Source organism: Hypomesus transpacificus, chromosome 23, assembly GCF_021917145.1.
Source record: "Hypomesus transpacificus isolate Combined female chromosome 23, fHypTra1, whole genome shotgun sequence".
Lineage (NCBI taxonomy): Eukaryota > Metazoa > Chordata > Actinopteri > Osmeriformes > Osmeridae > Hypomesus > Hypomesus transpacificus.
In genome coordinates this window covers 11285321-11307222 of record NC_061082.1, presented here as the reverse complement: position 1 = coordinate 11307222, position 21902 = coordinate 11285321, and the positions used below count along the sequence as shown (strand labels likewise).

The following is a 21902-nucleotide window of genomic DNA, read 5'->3' as shown; positions in this document are numbered from 1 at the left end:
CCATGAAGGCCCGTGAAGGCATCCAACAAACTGTCCCGATCCCCGAAAGTGTTTTTCCTGTCAGAAGTTCTGTGTGTGGAGAGAGTGAAGCATGGTGCTGAAAGCTGTGGCCTGTCTCGCTCGTTTGGTCTTCGAAAGTGTCTGTGTGTGCGGGGGGGTGGGGGGGCACTCGGAGCCGGCGCTCATTCTGCCTTTTCTACTCTGGGGAGATTTAGTGAAACACACGACCACAAAGCTAGTTTAAGTATGTCACTCTCCCATCGTTCCCAGTCTCGCTGCCAAAGCATGAGACATCTGATTTAGAGAATAATAAAATACAGAAAAATGGCTTTCCCATAATTACAGACTCTCTTATCTCAGCGCAAGAGAGAAAAAAGGGAGAGAATGAGAGCGAGAGAGGGGGAGAAAATTCCTCACAGGCAAAAGCCTGCATAGGTTTTTTAAATGGGTATAAAAAGAAACTGCTGTTTGCGAGTATGAAAGCAGTCTGCTGATTGAAAACTGATGTGAACGCTGTCACTCAGTCCCACACAGCTACAACTGTGTTTCAGGGGATTATTTTGTACACTGAAGACGTGGAGATATGCTGACTGAGCACTGATCCTGACAGTATTTATGCAACTCATATTTACTCCTTGACGATAGCCCGTGAGGTATCAGAGCTCCTGCTTCCACCAGGAGAGTTTGTGTTCTCTACATGGTCCTTTACAAAGGGGTCTGATCAACCCACCAAAAACATAACCAGCTCAACACCTCTACCGTCGAGAAATAGTACATCCTTTTATAAACAAGGACAATGAATGTCTACTTGAATTGTACATTCGACATCCTGGGTTGTTGTTGAGGTGATGTCTGCAGCTTTTCACCCAACAGTATGTGCTCGTGTCCAGGGAGAGGTATCCAGTCTGGTCCCCGGAGACAGAAATAGCTCAAAGAGCACAGAGCCCTGACTTCAGTAGGAAGAGGGGGAGCACAGAGAACGCACGGCTCTTTACTGTGGTCTGGGAGGACGGGTGGGAGAGAAGCAGCTGTGCTGATATGACTGATGGACAACACCTGTGTGAGCGAGTGTGTGTGTTTGTGTGTGTGTGTGTGTGTGTGTAAGAGTAGTTTAAGGTGGGTGTGCATACTTCCGTTCATGTTTTCCGTGTCTTTGTACGTCTACTCTACATGTTTATGTGTGCGTGTAAGACATTTCCCTAACCTCTGATTAGCAGGAGCGGGTGATAATTACGCTCCACCCATCTCTTCAGCAGTGTGACTAACCGTCCAATTACATTGATTATCAGCTTTAACTCAAGCCGTGTGGCGATTCGGCAGCCCTTGTCCAATGGCTGCACTCCTCCTCTGTGATCTGAGCAAACCAGACTGGTGAAACACATTTGGCAGAGCCTATCAGGAGGCTTGACCCACACGTTGGGCTGAGGGCAGACATTTAGGAGAACGAGTCTCGTCATGGTGACCCACGGCCAGGATTAAACAACCCAAAGTGCCGAAATGTGACTTAGTAATCATCAGAAATTATCTGAACTTGATCATTGCTTTGGGCCAAAATGGACATGTACATTAAACAATGAATCCAAAACAAAACTGAAATGACAGAATTGAACAGTGGCACATTAAACCATTACACACATGTAGATGAGGGTTAATATGGTTGAATTGCAGGCAGGCTTTGAGAAGCAACTCATGAAAACTGACAGACACATCATCACACAGCTCTCCTGATCACTATTAGATGACTGAGATCCATTCCTCTCTCTCTTCTTCCTCCCTCTCCTGCTCTCTCTCTCTTTTTCCCAATGTATCTTTTCTCTCTGAGATTGACTGCTTTCTTTCAGGAGTAGATCGATTCGTTATGTTTCAATAATGGCTCGTCTGTCCTAGAAAATAATAGAAAGTAATCTGCTTTGCAGGTTCGGCTGTGTGTGCGTGTATGTGTGTACGGGTGTGTGTGTGTGTGTGTGTGTATGTTTGAGTATGTGTGGCCTCCAGAAACACAATGGCGGTACTTCTATCACAAACTTCAGCCAATTCAGAAATGCGATTCAGACCTCTTCACATACTGAACCATTGTGACAAAACAGATTATATTATGTATTCAAATAATCCCATTACTCATTCTGTATTTACCAAATTTTGACAATCTGATGTCAATCTTCTTTTGATTACTCTAATTTTAATGATGTCTGGACTATTATCAGCCTGACAGTTTTCAAGGTAAAGCAGCCAAGCTATCATTACACCGGTATACGTTACCGCACAAGTTATGTAAAGGGGCAAATGTCCTAATTATTTCATAAACATTACACTTATTGTTTCATAAAGGATTAAGAAAAAATCTTCAAACATTAACATTTTTTAGACTTGTTTTTTATTATCAAAACAAAATCAAGAAACTGAAGTTTGTTCAAAGTTTGGTGCTCTTCTTAACGGTTGAATAACACACTCTCACACACCTCTGCATACATCTGCACGCGCACAAACACACACACACACACACACAGGCATGAATCATATCACCCTCAGAAAAGCACATAGTTTTAAAGCCTTCACTCTCTCTGAAAGTCAGGAATCCCAACCTGAGCACTGGGATGAAAGTATACCATGGATAAAAATGAAATATGGCATGAATATATATCAGTCATGAATAAATGACATATCATCTCTGAACACTGATAAAATACAACTATTGGCTTTACAGCCTCTAAACTAGCTGTAAACTTGTATCTCAATACCACCTCCAGTCTGTGGAGGTGTGCGATGAACAAGAGGAGTCCATGTCATTTGCTATCCAGACTGAAGATCTCCACACTCTCCATGAGGATAAACTCCACGATCTGGTTCTGGTACACCATGTTGAACGCCATGTTGCCACAGTCCAGTTCAGGCCACATCAGCGTAGGTCCGAACACGATGCTAATGCCCTGGGTCGACATAAGGTTTTTCACCGAGCATTCCAGGATTCTACCAGAAACAGGAAGTGGATGGTTGCATTTGAGTTTGTTTACAGGCACATGAACAGGTTACATGCAATGAAAAGAACACTGGAATTTTTAGTAGGAGTAGGAGTAGTTGGTAGTTTTGCGATGATAATTGATGGAAAATTACTATAAATAACAAGATTGAAAATAGGAAGATAATATCACAATATTGTACAGTAATTTGAGAAGTGAATAAGAAAGAAGAGAAAAGGGTCAGGAAAATGAACGGATCCAAATGTGTTTGATGCTGTCTGTGGACTTTTCAGCAGTTATAGCCTAGAGATAGAAACTGTGTCAGCTGGTACTGGTGGTCCTAGGAGACAGGAAACCTTGGCAAGAAGGAATTGTAATTCCAGGGTCATAGTATGAATCTGAACAAAGACAATTAAACATTTCATTGTTAACTTCTGGGATTTTCTTAACTTCTGTTGGGCATCAGTACTGACACTTTCCATTTGTTTGTCTTCAGATAAACTTTTCCTTTCCGTGAAGATGATAAAAAATGCATTGGAATATTTGACCAGACTATCAGTGCATTACATCTAAAAGGTAGAAAGATAGAAAGTACACCTTGTTTCAGAATTGGCAACATTGGGTATGGTTATCTTGATCTCAGCTTTAGGTACTCAAGCATCCACGTTTAGTCACATCTGAAGGAGCTCTCTCCAAACCACATATTCAGAAACAGCAGTTTTTGCTGCAGAACACCCATTTACTTGGACCTATTTGAGAAGAAGTTATAAAGAACGGGGGTTCAGTGTGGGTATCCTGGAGACGACTGGGAAACCATACAAATTTGGAAGGAAAAATACACACGCAACTCCTATTCACATAGGTTATTAAAGACAGCCCCCCCCCCTCTCCTACTACTGACTGAATCTCTTCCTTCACAATGACCCACTGGAAATGTAATCCATTAGAATGTGAGGCCAAGGGTGAGGCCAGGACGAATCTGAGGACAATGTCTAGGCTAGGGCCGAGGCTATGGATGAGACTGGGGCTAGGGCTAGGGCTAGGGGCTAGGGCTAGGGCTAGGGCCAGGCTGAGGAACGCTGCCCATGTGCAGCGGAGATGGTGGGGGCGGGGGTAAAAGCAGAGTTGGATGCAGCATTCTGACTGAGATGAGATGAGGTTTGGCTGGGGGACAGAGAAATGTGTGTGTGTGTGTGTGTGTGGGGGGGGGTACATTTACGGAAAAGAAAGAGAGAGAAAAGGGGAAGAAAGAATAAGTGAGGTGGAAAGCAGAAAGAGGAGGAGGAGCAGAGCAGCATGGGAGGGCGGGAGAAATACAGGAGGAAGAAGGAGAGGAGGAGGAAGAGAAGGAGGGAGGAGCAGGGGAAGAGAGGAGGAGGAGAAGGAGGAGGCTGCCCACAGGCTCCTGGGCCCGTTGTGGAGTGAGGCCTGGAAAGGGATGGAAGGACTGTGGCGTGGGGCGTCTCTCCAAGCTGTCAGCGGGCTCTTGACGGAGCATTCTGAGGTGGGACTGGGTCCCTCCTCTGCCCAGAACCCTGGGCCTCTCAGTGCACAACAGTATCCAAAAGGTATTGTCAGGGTGCCAGGCTGTTATGCAGCTCTGCGGCATCCCTAGCTGGTATTTTGGAAAGCAGAGTCGATGTTATCTATGGCTTACATGCCATAAAACAAAAAAGCAAAAAATACAAAAATTGCGTAATGTCCCACACAGCAGCAGAGGAGACTGGTGCTTGACCGTAGCCGTGCTGGGAGCTATCCCATGCTCCTCCGATACTTCTCCCTCTATGTTGGGTCCCCTGTGAAGGTCCTCTTGACCATGACTTTCAGTCACAAATGAATATAAAAAATATCTGAAGAGATATTTCAGGTGTTATGGTCCTTTAGTTTAGAGCTGGAAAAGCACCACATATATCAGGTGTGTTTTTTTCAGATGAGTATTTGGAGTTGAAAGAATCAACGGGTTTTCAGAAATGGCATGTTAACGGTACGCAGGCCTGAAAAGGTCAGAAATCAAGCTGTGTCTATCCCCAATACGAGTTAGCTGCAGCATCGTTAATCATGTGTGATTGTCAACATCTTCCCCTGCCATATGTCATTATAATATCTTCTAAGCGTTTTACGTGCTGTGCATATTCCTTCACCTCATTAAGGATGGAGGGCACTGATGATGATGATACTCTCTGACAATCATTATGAATAATCGTCCTCACGTTGAGCGAGTCTGGGGAATCTCCCTAAAGATTGTGTTGTGGTGCTTTGCTGTCAGAGTTGAAAAGGAGGCATATCAACTGTAGAGTCCAGGGTAATAGAATTATTCTGACCTAAGATTAGGAAACATTACATCGTTTAACTGGAGGGAGTTTCCAGTTTCTGTCGGTCACATGCTTGCTCAGTAATCCGTGTTCAGGGCTCCTGGTTGGGCTCAGCAGGGCTACCTGAGAGGTCAGCGGTCAGGGACAGGGTTAGTAGGCCTACCTGAGAGATCAGAGGTTGCGGTTAGGCTCAGCAGATCAAGGTTTAGCTGTCGTTGTGTGTCCCTGCTCCACCGTGTTCCTATCAAGGGGACTGTCTCGTCATTGCCCTTGCTTGAGAAGAGAGGCTGTCACACGTCCAGCTCATTTCTGGTATGCTGTGGTATGCTAACTGCAGGGTTGGTGGAGCAAAGGGGCTGGAGAAGTGCTGTAATAGATTCCAGACAAGGACTGGGATCCCAGGTGGGAGGGTACAGTAACTACAGGATGGGGATTCACTGGCAGACATTCATCAGCGTTACCGAGAAACAATTAAGATGCTTTAACTGTCACCACACAGGCCCTGCCCTACCATGATCTGGCTATGTGATAAATGAACAAGATAGACACGATAATTATATTGTTTATGATGAATGCATATAAAGTACTTAAGGTAATGTTTTAATAGGTGTTGACGTATTTTATCCTGCATGAGCAAGGCTGAACCTTCAGTGCCGTGTGTGTGTGTGTTTGCACATGTACATCTATTCATGTTTGCATTAGTGCCCACGTGTGTGTTGCATGTCTGCGTGACCGAGTGTCTCAGGGTGTGTCTTTGAGAGCACTATGAGTGAAACCTTATTACAACGTGTACACACTATAATTTTCCATTTATGTCTGCAATTAACCTCAGTCACGCCCCTGGCCCCTGTGAATCACAATTGCATGGCCGGCCCACTGCCAGGCTGCTAACCTCGTTAGCAAAGCACCATGATCTAAAGGTCTGGATTGCCATGCCTAATGGCCCACTAACGATCTCCAATAAGGAGAGTCAATTATTAAAGTCCTTCTACTGCACGTTCACAGGATGAATACATCACCTCGATTCCCAGGCTGATTCTGCAGCACTGTGACAACTAGCTAGAGGAGAAGTGTTGATCCGCCTGCTGCTAGACTCTAACCATTCTCCCACTACTACTCCTACTGGTCCTACTCAACCTTCACAACCCTAACCTCCTTCCTGTTCCTTCCTCCTCCTCCTACTTTCCCCATCAGTAACAACAGGAACCCTGGGCCTCTTTCAAAATACCTTATGCACAAAACACAATTTTGCCTGTAATTGACTCTCATCAACACTCCAACACCAAAATCCTAAATCTCCCAGGATGCCGTGCGTGAGGATGAGAGGCCTGCCTTCCCCCAGAGGAGGCCTCAGGGGAGTGGCTGATGATGTGATCCGACCAACCATTGATATCTCCCTCAGAAGGGAATGTGGTAATTAATTAGCATCTCATTTCTTCAGGGCGGGGGTATGACAGGAAATGGGAGCTGGACCATGATGGCGATGGCGTCTCCCCTCGCCTGGAAGGCTTCTGCTAATTGGGTCAGCATCATTGACTCCTTCAGGATCATGGGACTGATAACAAATTGAGGTGGGGAAGGAAGAGAGGAGGAGGAGAGGGAGGGAGGGATGTGGAGCCGGAGGAGGGAGGGCTAAGGGGAGGGAGAAAGGGGGGGAGGAGGGGGCGAGAGAGGGAGGGATGTGGAGCCAGAGGAGGAGACGGATTGGGGGGTGAGGGTAAGGAGGGAGGGGAGGGAGGTAGGGAGGGAGGGGTCGGTGATTGCTCGGGGGTTGAGGCAGTAAGTGTCATTCTCACAAAGTGAACGGACAGCGCCCACATCTGATCTGAACTAAGAATACCCCCAGACTACAAAACATACATACTGTACGATCAAGGGCCCGAAGTTTCCGGAGTGACTCATATTCTTCGAGTTGACTGTGACGTATGGCATTGTGGGATGCATGGGAGCCTGTTCCTCCCTGATATCCAGTGTGATTTATTAGCAGTAGATCTCAGGACTGTGTGACGGCATCGCGTCTACAAGGAGACTCTCCTCTCTGCGTTTCCTCAGAAGGAAGAGAGAGAAGACAGAAAACAGACAGCGAGCGCTGGAGGTTTCAGGGTTTGTGTGGTGGATGGCAGCCATGAGCTACACTGACAGCAACACTCGCAGAACGAGAAGGAAAAACATTGCTGAGTGGAGGTGCATGGCAGAGATCCTGGTCTCCCGGACCACATCATCACAATGCCAGTACACAGCTCCATATTGAAGCCAGATCCTGTGGATTTGGGAGAGAGGAAAAATGGAATTCCAGTTCTGAACAGGCAGAGAGGAAAGCCACAACAAAGGAGGGAAAACCTTCATAGAAACTCCCAGAGAACAGGCCATGCCAAGCACTGCCAAGCCCAGAGAGCAGAAATAAAACTTTGGGGTTACAATTAACATGGCAAAAACACTTTCCTTTTCTGATGTTGTTGAAATATTGCTTCATGTAGTGTTGTAGAAGGCACACAAACACATACACACAGAGCTAGACCCATACTAAGATTCACAAAGGCTCTCTAAATTGCCATTCAGTACTTATGTGGACATCCTTGATGGCCTACAGATTTTCCAGATCTCCAAATGATTTTTCTAGTCTCCGTCTTTCCATTACTCGGATCTAGCAAAAAAAAATAGTGTACAAGTTTGTCGTCCAATGGTACTGAACCCCACCCTACTGGTAGAGAAACGCAGAATAATACGTAAATAAATAAAAAAATCACACATGATCCCAATTTAGTGTGGTCTGGTGTGCAATTTAGATTAGGCATTATGCTATGCACCCTGCCTCTGAGAAACAGGAGACAGAGAAAAGGAGAGAGAGAGACAGAGAGAGAAAGAGAGAGAGATAGAGAGAGAAAGAGAGATAGAGAGAGAGAGAGAGAGAGAGAGAGAGAGAGAGAGAGAGAGAGAGAGAGAGAGAGAGAGAGAGGACTGTGGGAGGAGGGTACGAGAGCAGTGAACAAGGGCTAAACCACATCAGTGGGTCTGGGTGTGTCAGCCTGGGTCCTGGGTCTGCTCCCCAAGGGCCCCTTTCCCCGCTCCATCACATGAGCAGCTCTGGCCTGGTTCAGGGCGGGGGGGGGGGGGGGGGGGCTTACCCTGCGGTACAGGACAGACTTTGAGGCACTGTCGGGGATTTAGTCTGTACCCACAATGCCTTTCTGGGAGCGTGCGAGCAGAACAATGCGACAATGACTTCAGTAGGTTATTGACAGATTTTTGATGGTGATATTATTCAGCAGGGTCTGCTGTCCTGGCTGGTTATATGGAGCTGGACTGCAGTGCTGTGGAGACTTGGAAGAAGAGGAGGTGGAGGAGGAGAAGGAATAAGAAGTGGAGGAGGAAGAAGTGAAGGATGGAGAAGCGTTGGATGCAGGGGATCCTTCTCAGATACATTTATTTACATTGTGATGATGTGTGCTTAACTGTATAGAAGATGTGTTTTCATAAGATATTCCGCAGAAAGAGAGGAGAAGAAGACAGGAGACAACAGAGAAGAGAGAAGGGGAGGGGGATTATATCTCAAGACAATTCTGGGAGATAGAGGGGCTTTGACTAATTGAGAGACCTGGCATTGGCAACAACACACACACACACACACACACACACAGAACAGCCAAAGGCGGTATGTTGTTCCAGTTAGGGAGGAGCCTCATAAATCCAAAATGAGTCATTTGGCGTCCGGCGCAGGGTGGTAAATATGGCGACGGGCTGGGTGTGGGAGAGAACACCTCTCCTGGGAGTAGGGTTTAGCCATATGGCCTCTTTAGCCTGGCCAGCCCTCTCATGGTGGACAGGGGCCAGACAACTTGCACACGCAGCACCGAGGCCCCCTGGGATCCCATACAGTAGTGTGGCCGCGAGGAAGAAGAGGGCGACCTCTCTGTACCCTCAACTCTTAGTTTGACCCCTCTGTCAGTCTCCCTGGCTCAGTAGTGGTCACCGCAACACAGAGATGCTCCAGGAGATGTGCAGCACAAGCGAATTTTGTATTCAATGTTGTGCTCGTCGATGGGACAGACTCAGCTTACTGGTCGGCTATTCTCATATTCAGGAGTCTGGAGGGAAGGGTACTATCTCAAAACAGTCTTTTGCCCGAAACAGAGCTCTTCCTCTTAGGTTGTGGGTCAATTGCAGTTGTGTTGTTGAGTACACATCTCGTCTTGGGTGTGGAGTCGGTGTCTTTGACGTACCTCCGCAGGTGTCTGAAGAGCAGTCTCATGGTCTCCTGGTTGGGTTTGGGGAGCTGCAGGACCAGCTTCTTCAGGGCCTGCACCTTGGGCTTAAGCTCCTTGGTCTCTGTTTGGAGAGAAAGGTCAACATTTCAGTCACAACTAAACTTTGTAATTGAGTCACCAGCTAGCTGGATCCCTCAGCACCACACTTTGTGCCTGTGCAACCAGGAAGTGGCGTGCGAGAGAGACATCCCTTAGAGTGTCAACATTAGGGTTCAGAGATGGATCACGTCCAAATGCAAATGCTTTTACCGCTCTCCTCTTCCAAGTGGAATTAGTGCAACTTTCTCTATTAATGGACGTTTATTACAGGAAGCAATTAGATGCTGTTGGTTGGATCTGTAACATGAGCTGTGATGACTGATCGAATAGATGCCTTAAGGGAGAATCCCCCCCCCCGTCCACCCCGCCCTGCCCTGTCCCCCCGCTCCAACTCTGGAGGCGCCAAATGGGCTCTAATGCAGAGGGAAGCCGGAGATATCATCCAGCTCTCTCATTGGGAGTTGAGGACCCTGCTTGACCCATGACCTCTGGCTAACAGGAAGCATCCATCATATTGTGACTGGTAAACACCTCTAAGGAATGGATTTCCTGGTCAAGATTGTGGATTGGGGCAGTAGCATACTGTTGGATAACAGGTACTGTAGGTTTTCTCCTCCAGATGAACCCTTTCAATTTAAGCTTTGATGAGGCTTTGATTGTGGTCAACAACAGAAACACATTGCTTAGATAAGTCTGATAATCCTGGGCAGAAAATCCTCGATTTAGCCCTGATAGGGCCAGGGACGTGGGGTCAAATTTCTGTCTCTATCTGTCTTTCTTTTCCTCTTACTGCCCAAACTTCCAAACAACTTTGTTAATCTGACCAGATGTTTCATCCCTGTGAATCAACACCATTTAGGAACAGTTGGGTCAACACGTATGTATGTGAGTGTATTTGACAGTTTGTGGGTGTGTATTAGACCAAGTTTGTGTGAATTTGTGTGCGCGTGTAAGATTCTGGAGTGTTTGTCTGTTTGTGTGTGACTTTACAGTCAAGTGTGTGTTTATTCTTGAAATCTAGGATGAAAGTAATAGCCCTTGATGAAAAACCTAAAATCCGACGCTCAACCCCTGACAAGCAGACAGAAACGGTGACGCTTTGTAAAACAATCTAAAACACACTCCCACCAAACTCCATGACATCAAAGAGCTATGCGCGAGAGCCACGCCGTCTGTCCAAACCTGCGACCTGTTCTCTCATCCTACATCCCACTGAAAGGCGCAAAACTTTTACTCATCCACATCCTGTCCTCAGTTTCCTGTCCCCCCGCCCTCCCCCCCCCCCCCCCCCCCCCCCCCCCACGGCGAGGCGCAGGTTAGGCAGCGTCAGCGTGAAGACAGTGTTCTCCTGATGGCAGGTTGTTAGCAGACACAGCCAGGACAATGTCTGTTGTGCCACTGAGGCTCTTGAGCACGGCTCGAGCAGATGTCTGCGTGTACACCGAGCTGGCACGGGCACAGGTGGCAGATGCCCGCGTCGGGTGCCAACCCCCGCCAGTTGGGCACAGATGGACAAACACGTTCTGGGAGAGAGAGTAGGGCCCCTGACCTTCTGCTCTAGGTGAGCCTCTTTGGAATGTGTGGGAGCGCTTTCCTGCGTGTTAGGTGACCTGTCTCAGTCTGTTCCCCTCCTATTATCTCTCCTCCCCTCTGCTCTCCTCTCCTATTTTGCCCTCTCCTCTTCTCCCCAGATACATGGCCAGTACAGTGCAAAGTTTGAAGATCGTATTATAAAGCTCTTCTTTTGGAAAGTGAGTAGAAATATGTAAGCAAGTGCTTGCTGATGCAAAATCGATAGCCGTCAAGCTTTAAAATATTAAATGTAGTCTCCATTCCTGGCACAAAGGACATGATTCATTAATTACTTTGCCGTTGGTGTCTGACATATTGGAGATGCCCTCAGCTCACCATTGTGGACAGATGGCGGGGGCAGTGTCATTAATTTAGAGCAGGCAGAAAGGCTGTTAGTATTGTGGAAGCCGAATCTGCTGATTCACTCTGCTGAGCCTTAAACCTGGTGCCAGGGAGGGTGCACAGGGGCCTGTCATGGTCAAAGTGGTTCAAGGTTCACAAGTTGAACACAAAAAATTTAAAGAAAGCATATCTTCATTGCTTTAATTTCCTGCATATGAACATGATTATCCTTAAATATTTATTTTTATAATTTTATTTTTTATTTTTTACGTTTTCCTTACAAATTAGATAGAGCAGCCTATATTTTATATATGTATGCATACATTTATGGATCAAGGTAAACATGCATGTAGATTCATCCAAAACCTCTAACATTCTCATGTCTTCAACATTGTTAATGATGGAGTACCTTTTTAAATTGTTGCTGGCAACCCACTGAGGAGAGGTGAAGCATGAGTCATGTCAGTGAGTCCCAGACTGCAGCATTAGGCCAGCTTTGGGGCACCTACCGGGGATTGAGTGATTTATGGCCTGTTATGACAAGAGGCCATTACAGCTCCCCATCGAGGTCGTACACAACAACACAAACACCCATGGAATGGAGACGGAATCATGTTTGGCCAGTGTCGGTAAGACGAGGAGTGGTAACATGATTCTGGACAAACACCTAGACATGATTGACTTGAATGTGTTAGATTGACATGGGCACAGTCATTCCACTACGAAACATTACACACATCCAACATTCAATCCAAACATGCTGGGCTGACTAGGCCAGTTATTCACCTATTGTGTGCCTAAGCACTGTTTAAAAAGACACATTTTAACCATTGAGTTTTTAAAGAATGAACCAGACAAAAACTTGAATCTCCAGAGAAAAACGTGAAAACGTGGGTTCCCTCTCATATTCTAGTCGAACGTTTCTCTCTAGACCTGGAAGAGAAATCTGTAATAAAAGAAATTAAAAGCTTTTTATTTTTTGGCATTCTGTTAAGTGTTTCCATCGGTGACACAGTGACTACATTCACATCCCTGCACCCGCTCTGGTGTGATTCTAATCCCATTACAAACAGTGGAACCTATTTTGTTTCAGGAGAGCTTGCTGTACAGCCCATCTCCAGGCTTAGTGTACTGGCTTCCCAAAGCCCCGTCAAGACAAATATTAGCAGAAAGCAAATAATCCTGCAGGTTGTGATTAAGATTTTAAATGGATCCCAATTGTGTGCTTTTGGTTAATGAATAACAAAGTCTTAGAGGAAGGCGCCTGTAATTTATTAAACATGAAAAGCTGCTTGATGAAATATAGAAAGTAGATATATTTTTGCATTTCAAACGATTTGCATGGCCAGCTTACTTGCATGCAAATGAGGAGAGTTTCAAAGAGTTATAAAAAAAGAAATGAACTAATAAGAACGATTAAATCCCTTGGTTTCACAGGAAAAGGTGTCATCTCCATCAGACATAACAGAACTATTAGGGATTCAGCAAAGAAAATTATGAGTTTAATACCAACAGAGAACAGCCCAACTGTACTGTACAAGTCAAGAATTGATTCTGTTTTTCATTCATATTTATGTAAGAGGTTTGCCCCACACCACCCGCTGCCAAGACAAACATAATTAATACTCATTATGGGATGGATTGTAAGTTAATAATCAATCTGGGAAAATAATGAGAGCATTACACTTGATAAGTTGACTAACATCAACAGAATAGCAAAACAAGGCACCAAATATAAACCCATAAAACTTAAAATCACAAACTTCTCTCTGTGACATTAGTGGAGGTGAGGACAGAGATATGTCCTACATTTTCCTCTTAGTTCTTTTTCTACTGGAATGATGATTATTAGCTAAAGTAGACCAGATCATAAATATGTGCAATTATTCATATGTAAATGACGGTTCTTTGAAGCTGTGGAAGTGGAGTGCTACCCAACATGACCTGGAGCTAGAGCTGGACTTTACCGTTTTCCAAGAAAATCTCAATAAAATATGCATCGGATGAGCTGACCCAATTGTGGACGAGCCCCACAGTGTGCTGGATATTGTCTTAATAACCAATTAGAAAAACTGTTCTGAAACACAGACACAACACTTTGAGGATTTGGAATTCAAGGTGTGTCCCATGTTTTTATCCTTCCCAAAGCCCAGATATGGGAGCTTACATTTAAAACCCTCCAAGGTAAAGAGGACATGCAACACCAACACAAAAAAGATTCCTTTGATTGCCTAGAAAAATAGTTTCCTGCTTTGATTCGGATTCTTTGCATCGTTACAGTGAATAAATAGGGAAGTGAAAGTGGGCTAGCTAATGATGGGAGGGCCCTGGTGTAGAGGAGGTTGTGTTGCAGCTTCAGTTTGTGTTCTCGCCTGGGTGGCCCAGTTACAAACTCACATGACTCCATTTCCATGGTTACTGAGGGCAAAGACAAGGACCAAACAACTTGGGAAAATATGCCTTTTTTTCCTAATTAGCATTTTTGAATTAGCAAAGTAAAATATTTTTTGCTCGGATGCTCGCCAGTTTGAATTTCTGGAAGCAAGACTGCAAACCACAATAGGAAGAGAGGTCAAATCTGTGTGTGTGTAAACAAAGAAACACATGCACTCCCAACACACACACACACAGCCAAGTAACATATCTATCCATGTAAACACTTAGCACCTTCCCAAATCCAGCACTGTCCCAGCCCTCTACACCCCCCACCCCAATACCGATTTACACATTTGTTGGCAACACTTTCAACACTGCCCCAGTCAATGACCAAGCATCCTGTCTGCTACCCGTGTTCAAACGCCATCTATGTCAACGCTCAAAACAGATAAAACTCAATTCATCAGTGTTTGCATTGATTCGCTGGGAACAAAAAGGCGTGCTTGTCTGTGAGACAGGTGGCTTGAGATTCCAGATCCCCCCGCTCTGATACTGGGGCCACATGAATAATAGATTGTGCTCTGTCGCTGCCAGGATCACGGCCTGCAAACACAGCTGCTGCTCTCTGCCTTCCAAGAATGAACAGCTTACAGGGAAGAGAAACAGGGCATGGGCCCCACCTGAGGATCTCTACCGGACTACCCAGAAGAGCCGGAGGGAGAGATGAAGGAGGGCTGGGGGGTGAGGGGGGGGGGGGAGAGTTGAGACATTGAGAGAGAAAGAGGGAGTTAGGGACGAGTGACAAAAACAGCGGGAGAGAGAAAGAGTGACAGAGAGATGGGAGAGAGAGTGAGAGATTGGGGGGGGGCATCTGTTCACACAAAGTATAGAGGAAAGATGAGAGGGAACGGAAGAGGATGAGGGAGACTACACTGTATTGACTATGAAATTGTCTTCTAATAAAAAGACAAAGCCTTCACGAACAACATACAAGTGGATCAAAAACAATGTCCCAAAGAAAATGTGGCAATGTTGTGGTAATATTAACAGACTACCCTGAGGATTAGCGACCCTGAATCCTTTTATTCCCCAGCTCGGTTGAAGTATCACTGAACACACACATATTGTTTATTTCAACCAGTCCCACGCTTCACACACTGCTGCCCTTTCATAATGACACACACTGCCAGTGGTGCTGCACTCCCACAGTCGGGTTTCTGGACCAGGGATTTCAATTAGGAACCCAACGATGTGGAGCTTGTCTCATCATCAGGCCTCCTCCTGTTCAGAAGAAACACGGGCCCTCAGGATCCCCCACTAATGCAAGTCCCATTACAGGGGTCAGCCAAGATGGCCGCCACCATGCTAAGGATGCTAATGACTCCTCTCCTCGTTACCTTCTGTACCACCACCCGGAGAGACGCTATCAGGGTCCCAAGTCGGGGGTGTTAGACATGCATGGGGTGAGGTATCAGACTGGTCTGTTCACCAACCACAGACCGGAAACACAGTCACAGCGGTGGGCACAGACATTATTTTCTATCGTATTTCAACAGTCTAAGCTACCGAGCTCAGAGAGCTTATCTTAGTGAAATGTTCAAACCTTGTTTTCTCAGGTGGCATAGGCAGGTGTTTAACGCATATGTTTGTTTGACATTTTTACTAATGGTGTTATATTTCACAAGATTTGGACCAATCCAAAACGATCAGCATTGCATGTTACCTGATTATTCAACTTATCGCCTAGTAGCTGTAAGGTTGGGCGTCACCCTGCCCCCACCTCTCATATGCTCAAATCTGGAGTCTCTGCTTGATCTCTCTCACACCTCATTGTGTAACTTACTGTCGCACTGCTAGTCATCTGTTGATAAGTAAGGGTCAAGATGTGCTCTGATTGGTTGTTCTTATGTATGAAGGGAAGGGAAGTGAAGCATTGTTCTGTGGATTCTTCATCTCCTGAAGGCTTCTCCTCAGCTCTGGCTTTTCCTACTCCTTCTCCTTGCTCACCTCTTACTCTTTCTCTCTCTGATTTACAATAATCAAGGTAGAGTAGGTAAGAGTTAAAACCTTCCTTTTGTAACATGTTTGCCTTGTAATAGTTCATTTGTAATGTTTTTAAATATATATTTCATTTAACCTTACTTTGACCATTTTTGCTCTGATTTAACCCATAGAGTCAAATAATTGCAATTTCCTATTGTCATAATTAGCTTAATGTTAATACACTGTTCATTTCCCCCTCTTCCTATAAACCATAGGGGAATAGTTTTGGTTGTTTGGCCAATATTTAACCCCCTACATAGGTTTGCTGGCACATTTGTATCTTATTTTATGATTTTTTATTTTTTTTTGGGGGGGGGGGGGGGGGAGAGTAAACAAGCATACTCAACTGTAATGGCTATTAACATATCCTTACCTCTACTCTAATCTTTCCAACCACTTTGTTTAGTCACAATCAGTCCAGTCTCCTCCCCACCTCGTCTGATCTTGGTACCAGGGCAACGGTGTGGCAGGTTAGGCTAATTACGACTCCTACTGCGAGCGGCTTCCTCCACGACTAATTAGTCGTCTAAACGCTGTCTGTGAGGCTGCAGCTCATCTGATTAACTGGATGTAACCACCTTGAGCGCCTCTGGGTATTCTGGCCTACATTCCGAACGTGTAAATATTTATTGCCAAATTATGCCATCACCTTGGGATTGTTTGCAATCGTTTTTTTCCGGGGGGTTTCTGAGAGAATATTTGGGCATCAGGCTGGTGCTAAATTGATAATAGATGACACTTTTTGTGATGTGACACAAATACTTTATAGATAAGAAGATGTAGGTCTGCTGTAAATTCTCCATGTATTGTAGCACTTGGGTAATGTACTGTAACCATGTTCTTTTGTGACCTATGACCTCACTTCTGGGAGAAGTTGTCCACCATGATACGCCCAAACTCATATTATTACACAGGCCAAGGAGGCTGTGAAAGAAAATAATTTCTACCACAAGGCCCAATTCATTGTTGGCCTCTCTCTCTCAATCTTTAGTTGAGGAGAGGGACCCAGGTAGCGTTTCAGCACTGAACGCCACCCTTTAGTGGCATTGTTTATACAAGGTTAGCGCTGTGGCGTCAGTTGGTCTGCAGATATGGCGAATCTGATGCGTCAGCGTGATGGTGACTAGTTGAGAGACGGCTGGGTGGACACATGACTCCCAGACAGGTCTGGTGACAACTTCTGTCTGGGCCTGCCAGGCCCTGCTCTAGACCTCTGCTCTGGGGAATTTCCCTGCAAGGACCAGGGGATTTCAGAGGTGAGGGAGGTGAGCTACCCCTCGCTGCTCAACAGCGCCCCCTCTTGACTGGACACAGAGAGAAGTGCCATGATCTGACGGACTCTACCTAGAGGCCCCATAGTTAAAGATGTGAATGTTTCTTCTCAAAGATTAACTCAACAGCGAAGCTTCCTTAAACACAGTGTTTCAGTCCCTTTCTGTTCTTTTTATACCAAGGGTTGTTTTTGACCATATCAATCTCTGCTCTGTTGCTATGCAGACGATGAGAGCACATCATCGCCAGCATGTCGTGACTGAATTCTTAGTGGTCTCTCTCAGACTGTCTGAATGAAAAACATTAACCAAGCTGCCTCCAGGAAGCAAACAGAAGCACACATAGTAAACAGGATTACTTATCATACACTGCGAGGCAAAATGGACGTGTTACTTTGAAAAACGAAGGATTGCCTGAATATTCTAGTGCTATATCAGTGTTATTCTCACACATAGTATTTACATGAGGTTGTCATTGGGCTTGGTGGAGTTACAAAGATGGGGGAAACAGCCGGGATGGGGCCAGAACTCTGGAACAATGAGGGTTACTGCAAGGTGACTGGAAGCTGCGCCAGCATGGAGAGAAAAGAGTGTGACAGGAATGAAGGTGGTGATGGAGGATGGCAGCTGGTGTCTACTCACTGATGGCCTCCACGAACTGGTCGAAGAATCGGAAGGGGAACAGAGGCTCTGGCAGCTCCCGGAAAAACATCTTGAGCGCCCCGGTGACGACGTGGATGTCCTCCCATTGGCTGTCGTCCAAGTCAAGCTCTTCCTCTGGGTTGACAGCAGGGGACAGGAGGGGAAGCAGAGGGAAACACACAGCTTTTAATAGGGAGAATTAGCGCCGGGCTAATTACTATGCTAATGTTTACCTGCTAACAGTGGCACTCGCTTATTTGCTAACGAGGCTTGCGGCTACTCAAGAGGTCTGCCGCCACATGTTCTCAGTCGCGGTTTGAGGCAGAACACCCTCTGCTGAGATGATTCCATTTTAATAGAGCTGAGGATAGGAAGCACCCCTGGTAGTGACTCAGGCCGTCAGGTAGAGCAGCGCAGCAGAGGCGCTGGGCACAGTGGGCCGGGGGAGGGGAGGCATGTGATCCACAGCCAGGCTGACTGGAGGCCTGGAGGTCCGCAGAGCGAGATGAGAGCGGGAAGCTATGCCACTCACATTACGCTGTGTTATGCTGGAAGTCAGCCATATTTCACCTACTGAGACAATTAGCCTTTATGTGATAATAACCATACAGTACCTAGGGGATCCTTCAAATAACTCATTTGGAGACAATTTACTCCGAGGCCTGTTCTGAGGATTGGTAATGAGGTCTTTGTACTGGATGAGTTAAGTGAATGCTTTTATATCCTGTGTCCATTTATAAACTACAGGCAGTACCTTAAACAGTCATGTTTATACTTGGAAATGACTAGCCCTAACCCTAAAGTAGAAGTGTAATTTATCTACATAACTTTTCAGGGGTTTTCTCTACACACAAAAGCCCAGAGCTTGTCTAAAAGAAATCTCAGCTTGTCTCTTCAGTGTTTCCACTCCACCCCTCTGTAGCCTGTGGTCTTTGTGGAGCACTCACATGAAACCCCACTTGGGGGGGAATGTAAGCCTTGTCTGTTGGGAATGCACAACAAGTTCAACCCCGAACCTGCAACCTACGTAAATCAAACCTAAATCCAACCAAGCAGTGGAGTTTGAGTTCTGCATAGCACATGTAATAGGCTATGTTAATTGGGTTACACCCAGTATTTGTGGAAATGTGTCACCATTTTACATAGTTAACCCTGAACCCCTCCTATACACACTTGGTACAGTCCAGTGTCTCTGGGAACGGCCATGTTGGGGGCTGACGGAACGATACACATTCTGGACAAATGGGTGGGACAGAATGTAGGCACATGGTGGCAGAATGTCAGAATGCACGGAATGCGTACCATGTCGCTGGTGTCATTCCCCTCCGAAGCCAGTAATCATAGACCAAGCTATGAGCACAAGAGGACCACAAGGTACAAAATGATAGCGCAAAATGGATCAAAGGGGGTTCTGTCCTCCTGACATGAAAATCCATTTCACTGTGCTAAGACAGGGTAGAGGTTGGGATTGTTCGCCATTACTCCTCCCTTACCAAGAGGAGACAAACACTCTCTTGTTGGCTAAAGAACTGCTCTGGGCACACCAGGAGACATGGGTTAATTCATACAAAGCAGAGGGTAGCAGTGGTTCAATGGAAGCATAAATTGCCCTTGCTGTCTCAAAGGGGGCTTCTTCGTCATGGTGACGAAGAATCTATTCTAAAGGTACAGGAGCTTTGGTACAATGTGCTTCCTCTTGTACAGAAAGTCCTCGTTTGATGAGAGGAATGTCTCTAAATTACTGTCAAGTCCAGATCTCCTAGTTGGAGTAGACTGCAGACTTATGAATAATGGTAAGGAGAATGATGTGTTAATTTTGTGAATAATGCATCATTTCAACAGAACACTCAGAACAGACCAGCTGTGTCTAATATGTACTCAGCTCCATATAATCACAAACATTGATTGTCAATAAAATAAAAAAATCACAGCTAATTCTGCCTTAATTCAAGTCTGTCTAGTGCCGTCCTCGATAACAACATAATTAATCACATGGGGTCAGAAATGGCCAAAAGGATGAATATCCTGTAGCCAAAACTCCAGATTGGTGGGTGGATGGGGACTAGTTTATAGGGCATTTATGTGTGTGTTGCATGTACATGTATGTAAATGCAGGAGATAACTGTTTAATGAAACAGTTGGAGGGAACTTACCTTGGTCAACCAAGAACCGGAGCTTCTGGATAGTTGCCAGATTACCACTAACTCTGTAAATGCCATCAGCTTCCAAGCCTAGCAGAAACGCATAACAAATGAAATAGATTGAATCACTCTTTAAAGCAAACCTAATGACACAAACATGTTCCCGTACTGCCTGCTAAATACAAATACAATATACTTTCACAAGACAGCACATGTGGTCAACCTAGTCTTCTTGTTTATTTTAAACTAAATATGAACATGTTTTGCAGTAGAATGGAGAACTGATATCAAGCCTGGTTTGAGGGTTTGACTTGCGTGCCATATGGCATCGTTTCACAGTGAGATTTTGAGGACTACTTTGATTATAGAGTCGGTCTGCCACTCGGTGTTCCATCCAAGGACATGAGACAAGCCTGCCAAAGCAACTCAATAGCAGTTGACAGATTGTCATGTGCTTCATTGTCCTCATTTTTAAAAAGTGAACATTGTTATTTGGATTTTTTTGTGAGAAGGTTTTGTCTAGAAACTTTTATTTCACCATGCAATTTCTTTTGAAGAATCTATATATTATTCAAATGAAACTGCATATACTGTCGATAACATAGAAGTTGACGGTTCTTAGAAGGGGAGATTTTTGGAATTACATTTAAAGTGTAAGATACCGTAAGCCTTTCTCTCTTCTCCGTATTACAAAACAGAGCATTTTGTAGGTACAGTAAATAACCTCACCCCCATATCAATAGATCATCAGCCTAAATCTAAAGTGGAGAAGAAACCAGTGTGTTCCTTGTATGGGTACCATGGTTTCCTCTGCCATCCTTTGTTGTGTGAGCCACCCTCACTAGGACTCTGGTGTCATTGCAGCCCTGGGCAGAGGTAAGGGAGATGGGGCGACACTCTCTCTGCCCTTTATATTGATTGCTCTAATGAATGTCCAGATTTTCCGGCAGTTGACAGTGTCTCGCAGTGTTTTGCTGTCACTGGTGGGGTGACTAGAGGACATGGCCAGCTTGAAAGAGTGAAGAAGACAGAGATGTTTGACTTAAAAGGGATTCTTGTAGCATCGTATTTCCGGGCTGAGTTCAGATGTCCAGATGGATTTGGGCCCACACTTTGGCCCTTTGTTTGCTTCTAAAACAGTCAAAAGCTATTAATCTCTTCTCTCTGTGCATCAAAAGCACAACCGACGGCCCCCAAACATTTTTTGTTTGTTTGTGCTGAAAGCTTTATTTACTTGCACACTCAAGAACGTGATGTATCGAGAAACATAGCAGATCTGTAAATAATCACAGCAGTTAAAAGAAGTTCTTAATCAGTATTATTTTCTCAGCCAGTTTATCGGTTCACCGCAATTTTACCCTGAGATAACTAATAGTCCAGAATAAACGTTCAGCCAAAACCACAAACGGAACCCATTACACAAACACATAATTCAGTCTCAATTTCGGTGCGTTGTAAACAGTCTGAAGTGGACTTGGATTTGGACAAGAACCAGGAGCGAGTGATTTGGGATGCCGGAGAGCTTTCTCCTGAGGGCTCTGCCCCTTCGCCTCTGCAACTATGCGAGGGAGCCTGGGAAACTGCTGAGCGGACACGCTGGGAGGCGACGCTAAAAGTCAATGACCGAGACGCAAGTATTATAAAACAGCTACATTTGACTACGGATCTCGTCAAATGAGCCCAAAAAACGTCAACAGCGGAGAAGGAGAGTATAAACACAGAGAGGATGCAGAAGGCCTGACCGGGACATCGGGAGACAGAGGCACAGCAGAGGTGGTGAGGCCTGGGACAGGATGCTGAAGGGAGGAGCCCTCAAACTCCCAACACTCCCCCAAAAAGCGAGAGACAAGGAAATGTATACCTCAGCTCACCATGCACTCTTCAGCTCTCAGCCATTGCATGACTAACACACAAAGAATCTTTTTGTGATAGAAATGTAATA

General features: G+C 45.4%; 1 protein-coding gene across 1 annotated transcript in view; it reads right to left on the bottom strand.

Annotated features, from left to right (window-relative positions):
- Positions 1 to 2362: 2362 nt before the first annotated feature.
- Positions 2363 to 21902, bottom strand: part of arhgap15 (Rho GTPase activating protein 15) — a 39723-nt gene continuing 20183 nt past the window's right edge. The window contains exons 10-13 of the mRNA XM_047047145.1: positions 19973 to 20050; positions 17820 to 17954; positions 9490 to 9595; positions 2363 to 2967 (exon numbers count right to left, since the gene is read on the bottom strand). Coding sequence (XP_046903101.1) covers positions 2784 to 2967; positions 9490 to 9595; positions 17820 to 17954; positions 19973 to 20050 — 503 coding nt within the window. The 3' untranslated portion in view covers positions 2363 to 2783. The remainder of the gene's footprint in view (positions 2968 to 9489; positions 9596 to 17819; positions 17955 to 19972; positions 20051 to 21902) is intronic.